Source organism: Rhinolophus sinicus, chromosome 14 (assembly GCF_057876585.1).
Source record: "Rhinolophus sinicus isolate RSI-liver-muscle chromosome 14, RSI-T2T, whole genome shotgun sequence".
In the NCBI taxonomy this organism is placed as follows: Eukaryota; Metazoa; Chordata; class Mammalia; order Chiroptera; family Rhinolophidae; genus Rhinolophus; species Rhinolophus sinicus.
Window position 1 is genome coordinate 14,531,951 of NC_142514.1, and position 10,968 is coordinate 14,542,918.

At 55.2% G+C, this 10,968-nt stretch overlaps 1 protein-coding gene across 3 annotated transcripts in view; it reads left to right on the forward strand.

Annotated features, from left to right (window-relative positions):
• The window catches only part of ALPL (alkaline phosphatase, biomineralization associated), a 54,554-nt gene extending 44,237 nt beyond the window's left edge, over positions 1 to 10,317 (forward strand). For all 3 annotated transcript variants that reach the window (XM_088790410.1, XM_088790409.1, XM_088790411.1), the window contains 6 exons: positions 1,620 to 1,763; positions 3,429 to 3,498; positions 5,574 to 5,708; positions 7,817 to 8,008; positions 8,469 to 8,588; positions 9,306 to 10,317. In XM_088790410.1, coding sequence (XP_088646536.1) covers positions 1,620 to 1,763; positions 3,429 to 3,498; positions 5,574 to 5,708; positions 7,817 to 8,008; positions 8,469 to 8,588; positions 9,306 to 9,571 — 927 coding nt within the window. In that variant the 3' untranslated portion in view covers positions 9,572 to 10,317. The remainder of the gene's footprint in view (positions 1 to 1,619; positions 1,764 to 3,428; positions 3,499 to 5,573; positions 5,709 to 7,816; positions 8,009 to 8,468; positions 8,589 to 9,305) is intronic.
• The last annotated feature ends 651 nt before the right edge of the window (positions 10,318 to 10,968 follow it).

Sequence of the window (10,968 nt, forward strand, 5' to 3'; positions counted from 1 at the left end):
GTACGTGAAACAAAAATCCTGGTGTCCGCCCTGAAAATAAATATCTTTTGCTAAAAAAACAAAAAAATAAATAAATAAAAGACAGAAAGAAAGAAAGACACAAACCCAAACCCCAAAGCCAAACAGCAAGTCTGTTATTTGGGAGTTTAATGAGCCCGTGTGAAGTCTCTGCTGGGGCTGGAAATGAGGAGGCTCCAGGCAAGAAGATTGGGGGCTTCATTTCCACTCTGAAAATGCCAAGGGGTCAGGTTCTGTGGGAACAGTGTAGGGGGGCGAGGGGCCAGTGACCCGGGGCCCCTTCTCCTCCGCCCTCTCACGGCCTGCCCCTCCCCCAGAGCTCCTGGCTGGAGCTGGCAGTGAGGAACTTGCCCTCATGGAAACACTTTGATTTCCAGCTCCTCGTGCCAGTGAGAGCACCCTCCATGGCGGGTGCCAGCACCGCACTGCACAACTACATTTCTTCTTGTGCCAGTCCTGTGGCTGGGTGTTCTTTCCATTTTATAGGTAAGGAAACTGAGGCTCAGAGAGGATAAGTGACAGGCCCTTGGTCAAGAAGGCATAGAGTCAGGATTCAAAGCCATGTCCTCTCCAGTTCCCCACGATCCAGGCTGGTCCTGGGGCGCCTTCCCCACCTCGACTACCAGCCTGGACTCTCCCCAGAACCTGGCTTCCCAGGAGGAAAATGGAGTGGAAGGTAGAGAAGGGGGCCTTGAAATGCCGGGCCCGGGGACAGTGGACCCGGGTCCCACCACAGCTGGGCTCTGCTCTCCCAAGGTGTCAGCCAGGGGCGGTGGCCTGGGCTGACGCCTGTGGTGACAGGAGGACACCGGTGTGGTGGTAACTGTGGGCGGCAGCTGTTATGCTCTTGGCCGCGTTTTAAAAATAGTCAGGACTTCAAACATGGACTCCCAAGGAAAACAAACAGTCCCGCGTCCCTCCGCCCGCGCAGGCAGCGCGGTGGGTAAAATTAGCCTGGCGGTGACACACAGACGTGAGCCCTGGCCTGCTGTCTGCCCAGGCTCCCAGCTGGGATGCCCCAAGACCTCCCTGGCGGAGGCCTCTGGCCTGCAGTCACTCTGCCTCTCGTTGTGGGCAGAGGAGGCTCTTGGAGGCTTCATCCTTGGCTCTGCAGACACAGCAGGGCCAGAGTTCGAATCCTGGCTCTGCCCCTTACTGGTTGTGGGGCCTTGGGGGAAAGAAATCACATTTCTGCATCCATTTCTTTGTTTGGAAGACAGGGACACGGGCTCCCTGTGGCCTTGGTGTAAAGTTGATTAAGATAATGTGTCTGAAATGCTTGACGCCTGACGCACAGCGCTCTATAGAAGGTATTATTTTTCCACAAGCGGGAGTTATGTGTCAGGCTTCTAGAAAGACAGGTAAGGGAGGTTATCAGTAGCTCCAGTATTTCACCCAGAAGCCCAACCACAGTCCCGGGAGACTCATGATGTCATCTCTCCAAGCTGGAAAAATGGAAGTTCTGGGAGGGCAGGGTGGACCGAACTCAGGACTTGTCAGGCTAGAGAAGCATCCACACCTTCCCCAGGTGGGCACCATGGGGCTTCAGGATGGCTTGGAACCACAGGGTACTTACTGCTGGCTCTTGTCCCCTTTAAAAGGTGATCATGGGGGGCGGCCGGAAGTACATGTTCCCCAAGAATAGAACCGACGTGGAATATGACATGGACGAGAAGGCCCGGGGCACAAGGCTGGATGGCCTGAACCTCATTGACATCTGGAAGAGCTTCAAACCGAGACACAAGGTAGCCCGTTCAGGGGCCAGATGGCTGCAGGGTGGCCTGCAGTGGGGGTGGCGCTGGTGAGCCCCCTCTGAATCTGTTTTCTCCTCTAAACTGGGGTCATAATTCTTACCTTAAAGGGCTCAAATGGTCTAGCAGATACATGAATAGCACATAGTAGGTGATCAGTCAATTCCTTCCTTTAGGGGAGGGCAACGGAAAGGGCCAGGCAGTAAGGAGGAGGGTGAGCCAAGGAACAGCCTGCATGACATTCTGTCCACCTGAGCCCCTACTGTGTGCAGGGTCCCTGGATGGTCATGAGGTCCAAAGGATGAATTGAATGGTCAAAGAAACATGCAACACTGTGCACTTGGATGGCGGGGTGCCCAGGACCTGTGGGAACCCAGAGAGGACAGACCACAGGGAGGGGCTAAGAAGGCCTGACGGGGGGGCGGGGGAGAGTAGAGGAGGCAGTACTGGGGGGATCTTGCAGGCAGAGGTAGCAGAGCGTGAGGCAGAACCCCTCTACAATGAGTTGGTTTTGGCCATGGTGGGGACACGTGCTGGGGAGGGGAGGCTGGAGCGTGGGAAGGACCCAAACTCTGGCTCCCGGGGCATCTCGGGCCTTTTAAATCTGTGCTGCTGGCCGCTGGGCCTGGGGCAGCTGGGGTCTGGAAATGACTGTGGTTGGGGCTGAAGACAGTGGGGAGCAGCCTGGCAGCCACTTTGATGTCACTCTGGAGTTGGGTTTCTGAGGGTTCCAGGACTGGCCCTGGGGGAGGGCTTGTGGGATGGGGCTGGGCCAAGAGTGAGGTGGGGGCAGGGGCTGGGGAACGGCCCCCACAGGGTTTGTGGGGGGGGACTGAGCTGCTTGGAACCTTTATTCCTTCTGAGTCAGCTCAGGCTGGGCCAGAGCCCCTCCCCACCCAAGCCAGAGAGACAGCACCCCTCGCAGGCTCAGTTTCTCTACCTGGAACATGGGGCCAGAGCTTAATCTTTTTTGCCCATGAGGGTGCTTACCCTGGAGCTCAGTCTAGATGCCAAGAGGGAGGGAGAGGGCCCGTAGCAGCGGACTGGACAAGGTATCCCTGTGAGGTCCCAGATAGGCTATCCATTCCTTGAAAATCATGCCTTAAGAGTAGGTTCGAAAGAGTCTTACCTTTACCACTGAATAGCTATATCATCTGTATATGTCGGTGTCCTCATCTATCAAATGTGAATAATAATACCTACTTTGTAGGATTGATGTGAGGATTAAATGAGATAACACACCTCAGGGAAGCAAAGGAGGGGGTGGGAGTGGGGGAACAGAGCCCCACTTTCTTAGCCTTCCCAACCCTCCTTCCTACAACAGCCCCTAAGGTTGAAAACCACTGATCCTAATTGCCATTGCCCAGAGAAGGCAAGGGACCCCTGAGGACATGCAGCTGATTCCTGGCTGTGCCAGGACCCCCAGTCCAGGCCCTGAATGGTGCCATCTCCAGGCATGCCAACCAGCCTCTTCCTGTGGCCTCTATGCCCTGGGAGGGCAGCCCTTCCTTTATTGCCCCATTATATGGGGTCTCCAGGACAGAGCTAGGGCTTCTCTTCCTCCCTGGCTCTCCACGGCCCCCAGAACACACAGCCCAGACCTCGCAGTGAGCACTCAAGGCCGCGTGTGACCTGCGCCTGCCCCTTTTTTGCCCCTAGCACTCTCACTACGTCTGGAACCGCACCGAACTCCTGGCCCTCGACCCCAACACCGTGGACTACCTCTTAGGTAAGGGGGTCAGGACCTTGGAGTGGAGGATGCCTGGCTGGGTGCCCTGGGGCCAGGGCTGTGTGATCCAGCACCTGGGGGCTAGCCCCCAGCCTGTCCCCCTACTTAGGGACCTTTGCCCTCGGGCTCCAGGACCTGGGAGGGGGGAAGAAGGGGTTCTGGTTCATAGGGTTTCAGCCTGAAACTTGCTGGCTGTGCAGGGTGAATAGCCCCACTGAGCACACAGGGAAACTGAAGCTCAGAAACGGGAAGCACCGGAGGCATGCCCAGGCGAGTCTGAGCCCTGGCTGGAACTGGACTTACGCAGATCTCAGGCCGCAGAGCAGGGGGACCTAGAGCCCACCCTGCTGTGTGGCCAGGGAAGAAGCCAGCCAGGTTGTCTCTGCTGGTCTTGACTGGGGGTTGCCCCTCCTCCCCAGGGAGTGGGGAGCAGGCAGGTGGCGGGGGGCCCAAGGGCAACTCTAGGCTGGGTGGAATGAGACCTGAGCACCACCATGCAGACATCTGGGTCTTCTTTCCCATTGGCTGTTGTGCCCAGCAAGTGGTGGCAAAAATCTCCTGCAAACATTTCCCAAGAAGCTCAGCTCCCAAGTGCTAGGTGTGTCATTAGAGACTATGGGCTCAGAGCTGGGCGTCTGGAGGATCCCCCAGATATACACACAGCGTTTGCTTACCTGAGTCACGTGGCACAGACCCCATACCACACACAGGCTGTATAGAGCTGTGCGTGCACCCAGGGAGCATGACAGTTCCACACGTGCATCTTAGAGCCAGAGTGCTGGGTTCAAGTCCAGCTCGTGCCACCTGTGAGCTGTGCAATCTTGGGCAAGTGATTTCTCCTCTCTGTGCCTTACTTTTCCTCTTTTATAAAGTAGGAATAATGACTCTTCTATAAAATGGACACGATGACAGGGCCTACCTAAGGATTGTCATGAGGATTAAATGAGCTAATACATTGTGTGGATAATCACAAATTATCCCAAAACTTAAAAATTTAAAAGAAGAGTAAACCTTTATTATTTCCCACACTTTCTTTGGGTCAGGAATTTGGGAGCAGCTTAGCTCGGTCTCTCATGAGGTCGTAGTTATCTAGAGGCTTGACTAGGGCTGGCGTTTCCAAGATGGCTCACTTAGATGGCTAATAAGTGGGTGCAGGCTGTTGATAGCAGGCCTCAGTTCCTTGCCACATGGGTCTCTCCGTAGAGCTGCTTGAGTGTCCTCACAACATGGTTGCTGGCTTCCCCCCAGAAATCCAAGAGTGTGCAAGGCAGAAACTGCAGTGTCTTATGCCCTGGCCTGGATTTCTGCAGTATCCTATTGGATACACAGGCCAGCGTGGGAGGAGACACACACAAGGGCATGAATTCCAAGCAGCATGGCTTATGGGGCGCCATCTTGGAGGCACCTACCTGTTTCCAAAGGACTTAGAGTGGCACGCGGCACAGCATGAGCACTCTGTTCATTGGCGTTCTTGTTTGGCTGCACACACACTCATGGCAGCCCCAGTGATCTGGAACGATGGCCGTGACCAAAAATACCCACGTGGTATACGTGGAATCTTAAGGCATGGGCAAGGAATGGATCCCTCTCCTTATTTCACAAGTGAGAAAACCGAACTTGGTGAATAGAAGGGACAGTGACCCTAAATCTTCTGCTCTTTCACTGCACAGGTCATATCCTGACCTGGAAATGACATGTAAACACACTTCCAAGCTACCTTGTCGAGTCCAAGACACTCCTCTGCCTGTGGGCCATGGTGCTATGTCCTGGGCCCTTCAAGCTTAGGGGAGGCTGATGAACTCAAATCCCAGAACTCCCACTTAGCAGCTGCAAAGAGCAAGTCCTGACCCCCTGAGCCTCAGTCTCCTCTGGGACCCCTCTCCATGGTGTGGCTATAAGGATGAAAAGAGGCAGCGCTCCCAAAGCACCTGGCACACGTGGCAAGAGCCATCCAGAGGAGCTTCCTTCCCCCCACTGTGCCCCCAAGTTGTGTGTGGGGGGCACCTGAGACACTGCAGGTTCCTTGGGGTCCTTCTCGCAGGGTCGTGAGCGCTCCCCATCCTCATCTTCCCCAGGTCTCTTTGAGCCGGGGGACATGCAGTACGAGCTGAACAGGAACAACGTGACTGACCCTTCACTCTCCGAAATGGTGGACGTGGCCATCAAGATCCTGAGCAAAAACCCCAAAGGCTTCTTCTTGCTGGTGGAAGGTAAGACCCCAGGACTGGCTATGGGGTCACTTCCCTGGGAGCTTCTGGGTAACAGCCCTGGGGTCAGGAGACAGGGAGACCCAGCTCTCCGAGAGAACTGTCCAGCTTGGGGATGCCAGGGGAAATTCCTTTGGGGCGGATTGGGGGAGAAGTGGATGGTGCTAAGATCCCAGCCCAACAAGATGTTCTTCTTTGAGCATGAAGATGGCACACCAGGCTTACTGGTCCAGGAAGGCTTCCTGAAAGAGGAGGCAGGCTTCTTCCTTCTGGGAGTTTCTCCCTGAGGTCTGGTTCCCAAGGGGCATGAAGCCCCCTCAGCTTCACTCCTCCCGAAAAACAAGTCAGCAGTCCCCAGTAGACATCTGCACTCTAAATAGCTGCCTGGTGGGTCCTAGGACCCTCCTCTACACATGCCCATCGGTCTGTGGGAGCCCTTGCAGCTGGATGGCAGACACCTGTTCTTACTAGGGCTGTGTGGGGCCAAGGTCAGCTTCATGAGTCCTATCTCTGAGAGAAGGTCTGCGGGAGGGCCTGAGATATCCTGGAGTCCCCCAGATTGGGAGAGCCAGACCCTTCGGGAATCAACAGTGCTATATGCTGACATTCATGGGGTTTCCCAGGACTGTTGTGAGGCCCTGGAATCTGATTCTCGGGCTCTTGTCCTCAAGCTGCCATCCACTGGCTGTGCAGCCTCTACCTGTACATTTCTGTCAAACGAGGCCCCAAATAGTCCCCCTCTCAGAGAAGGGTTATTAGCATCCATTGTGTTCAGAGGCATAAAGTACTCGGAACAGGACTCGGCAGACAATACATCCTCAGTGTTTCTATTAATACCATTAGTATGATTATACAACAGCTCAGTTAATAACAATAGGAGGTTTGAAGCGTGATAAAGTTCCCAGAATCTCCCAAAGTTCTAACAGCCATTGTCTTCCATGTTCTGCATGTACACACACATCTGTACACATACTCTCACCACACGTCCATACACACTCAGGCCCCTCAGCCCTCCAGAGGCCAGTGGCCGCCAGCCCGGCTTGACTGCTTTCTTGCCAAACCCCGGGGTTCCCATTCAAGCACGGCGGTCTCGGTCTCGGCCTGGCCCCGAACAGGCCTCTGACGCCGAGGAACCAGCCAGGAACCAGCAGTGGTGAGCACCGACTCCCCGGGGAGCCGTTCTCTTTGTGAGCAGGGCCAGGACTGGCCCGCCAGGCCAGCTGCTCCCAGAGCCACAACAAAGGAAGGACCCACCCTGCCAGCTTGCCAGGCCAGAGTGGTGAGGCTCAGGCTCGTGGGAAGGGAGGGCAGCCAGGCGCCCAGGCTTGGGACCCTCAGAGTTGGAAGTGTCCACTGAGGTAGCACCTTTTTGTCAGAGGCAGGAGGCTTTCCCTCAGGTCACACAGCCCGTAACTATAACCTTTAAGCCAGGCTCCAAGCCAAGCCCCTTGTGCTCACCTGCAGGAGGCGGCATGGGATGCAGCTTCCACAGGCCTTTCTGGAAGCCTGCCGTGGGCCCTGCCCAGGCCCTGGGGACTTTCACCACCCTTTCAGACTGTGCTTTACACCCAGAGTGGACTATTCAAAGTGGAGATGTAAAAATAGGGCTTTAGAGTGAGTCACACCTGAATTCAAATCCCAGCAAATTCCACCTTGGGCACGTTAGTTGCCCAGTTTCAGCTTCACTTGCTCCATCTGGACGTGGGGCTGATTGTATCCGTCTCTGCCCAGGACTGTTGTGAAGGGGAAACAAGACATCAGCTTGTCATGGCTAGCACTAGTGGGCACTCAGGCATGTCGGTTCCCTCCCTGCCTCTCCAAGGACCTACGAGCAGCTTGGGGTGGTGGAAGCAGAGCAAGCTTTTCAGTCAGGTGGATGTGCTTTAAATCCTGGCTTTGCATGCTCCATGCACGAGCCTTTGGCCCAGCAACTCGCCCTCTCTGAGCTGCTGTAAAGGCTGAATGGCTGTGTAAAAGCCTGGTGTGGTAGGTACCTGGCACGCGGTAGCTCCCCATCAAAGAAAGGGGAAGCCAGCAGCAGTGTGGCGGGCTCGGGGCTGCCAAACTCCTTCCCTCCCCCTCACCTGAGGCCTTTGCCTTGGTGTCCCAAGGAGGCAGGATTGACCACGGGCACCATGAAGGCAAGGCCAAGCAGGCGCTGCATGAGGCTGTGGAGATGGACCAGGCCATCGGGCACGCAGGCACCATGACCTCCTTGGAAGACACCATAACCGTGGTCACTGCTGACCACTCCCATGTCTTCACTTTTGGCGGGTACACCCCCCGTGGCAACTCCATCTTTGGTAGGTGGGCCTCCATTGGAGTGGGCACTGGGCATCCCGAGGGTCTGTCTGCCCATCGGGGAGCAGGAATGGGGTGGGAGAGCCAGCAAGGTCAGTGCCCAGCACGGATGGGACTCAATGAGAAGTGGGTAGGGAGGAAAATGTACTGACTGGTGGGGGATGCAGGATGAAGGGACAGAGTGAGGTGAGTGCAGGAGTGGATGGGCAGCTACCTGGACAATGGATGGATAGAAGAATGAGAGAGGATGGATGGATGGATGGATGGATGGATGGATGGATGGATGGATGGACTGACAGATGGAAGGGATGTGGGCACAGGGAAAACTGAGGAGGATGGTTGGTAGGTTGGAAGTAAATCAGGTTTAGAAGGTGGGTTCATAGAGGTGGGCTGGGGCCCTTCAAAGGGACTGTATACTCTGATGCTCCAATGTGACCCCTGGATCAACGCCTTCCTGTGCAGGTCTCGCCCCCATGGTAAGCGACACAGACAAGAAGCCTTTCACTTCCATCCTGTACGGCAATGGGCCTGGCTACAAGGTGGTGGGCGGCGAGCGAGAGAATGTCTCCATGGTGGACTACGGTAAGACCGCCAAGCCCCAGGGCTGGGAGGGGACAGGGCACCCCTCGGGGATGGGCCTGAGAACACAATGTAGGCTTGTGGTCAAGGGCCAGGGATCTCAGAATAGCCAGGACTCAGTCAGAACAATCCCAATTTGAATCTCCTCCTACAATTTCGTAGCTCTGGGACTTGGGGCACCATAACTTCGCCTTTCTCAGCTTCAGTTTCCTCCACCAAAGGGTTCTACCCCCCAAGGTTGTCTGAAAGACTAACTAGGTCTGATGAGCTTAGCATGGAGCCTGGCACATGTAGGTACTTGCTATATTACACTGTCATTTTTACTGGCTGTATAATAGTCCAATGTATGAGCCCTCCCAATGTGTTCATCCAATTCATATTGTTGAATGTTCATTGGTTCTTGATGTCCACAGAGGCCCCTGGGGGGTCTATTGGTGCAGCCAATGGGAGGAGGTTCTCCACGGTTGACTTTTTCTAATCCAAATAGCCCAGATGAGGCTGATTTTCTCCTCTGGGGGTTGAGAGTGCAGGCTTCTGTGTCAGAACAGATTCAGGCCCGAATCCTGTGGCCTTACGCAAAATGACTTCCCTACATTGAGCCTCAGTTTTCTCTTCTATAAAATGGGGGCATTTGAACCAGCCTGGAAGGGGCATGACAAAGCTTCTGTAGAGCGCCAGGCCCCTGGTAGGCTCTCAGCAAATGTTTCTTCTGGCCCACAGCTCATAACAACTACCAGGCACAGTCTGCCGTGCCCCTGCGCCACGAGACCCACGGTGGGGAGGATGTGGCTGTGTTTGCCAAGGGCCCCATGGCACACCTGCTGCATGGCGTCCACGAGCAGAACTATATCCCTCACGTGATGGCTTATGCGGCCTGCATCGGTGCCAACCGCGACCACTGTGCCTCAGCCAGCTCATCGGGCAGCCCCTCCCCAGGCCCCCTGCTGCTCCTGCTGGCCCTGCTTCCCCTGGGCATCCTGTTCTGAGGGCCCAGGGCCTGAGCACCCACCAGCCCATGACAGATGGCCAGCCTCCCTCTCCCAGCGCTGCGTATCGCCTGGCAGCCCACACCTCATGGGGCAAGGAGGCGAGGGCCTCCACAGCCTCTGCAGCTGCCAGAAAGGGGACCCAGGACACCAAAGTCTGCTGCCCACCTCGCTTCCCTCTGGAATTCTCTACTTGGGCCGGACCAGTTCCTGGCCTACTGCCTCTGCCCCCACCCCTATGCCCCTTCGGCCAATAGGGTAGATTTCTCTTGGGCAGGCAGAGAGCACAGACTGCAGACATTCTCAAAGCATCTTATTTTTCTAGCAAACAGATTTCTCCACACCTGGAGGCTCTGGAGCTTCTATGGAACATTCCAGGTCTGACCTTCCCACTCCCCTCTCCTTCCATCTAGAACCCACCAGGTCCCACCGTAGCTCATGTCCCAACCTGCAGGGGAGGCCAAATCCTTCTCCTCAGGACAGGGGTTTGCTCGCTCACTCATTCCCAGGCCGCTCAGGGCTCCCAGGAAGTCAGCTCCTGGGACTGCCTGTCCAACCCCAGGGTCGCCTGGGCTGGGAAGAGCAGCCTGGCAGGGCAGATGCTTCCCAGCTCCGAACACACATGCCAGCTCCTCTCTGAAACGACTCTCCTGTTTGGAACGGCAAAAAAAGAAAACAATTCTCTTTTTGGTGTTGGTTAAAAGGAAACACAAAACATTTAAATAAAACTTTCCAAATATTTCTGAGGACAGAACTGAGTCTTTGTGGTCACTGGGGAAAAGACAGAAATAAGCTCATTTCTCTGGGAAGAATTGGACTCAGGACCCAGGAGTAGAGGTGGGGTTGGGGGTAAGGAAGGGGTCTCCTCCTGGCCTGGGGGCTTGAACACTCATTACCTAGGTGACTTTGGACGAATTGCTTTGTGTCTCTGCGTCTCCGTTTTCTCATCTGTAAAATGGTAGGCAGCCCACTTCTAGGGTGCTGTGAGAATTAAAAAAGAATGCCTCTGTGCCCTGAAACCCACCGCAGGAAGGCCTCCAGAGCCCCAGGACACCCTCGCTGCAGGGAGCCCACAAACAGAGCTACATACCATGGCCCACTGTCGCTGCTAATTCGTTCATTCATTCATTCATTCATTCATTCACTCACAAATATTGAGTATGTGATAGGCCCTGTACTAGGTCTGAAGAATTTAATGGCGAATGACACTGACAGGCTGCCTACCATCAGAGAGCTTCAGCCTAGCTCAGCGATTGTGACCTCTTTCTATTCCTGACTGTTAAGCCTAGGTGCTGGGTACCTGGGTACCTGACACTGGGGGGATACAGATTTCCCCGACTGTGTTTCTCTTGCCTCAGTGGCATGCAAGTCCCTATTACAATAACAATGTTGGTCAT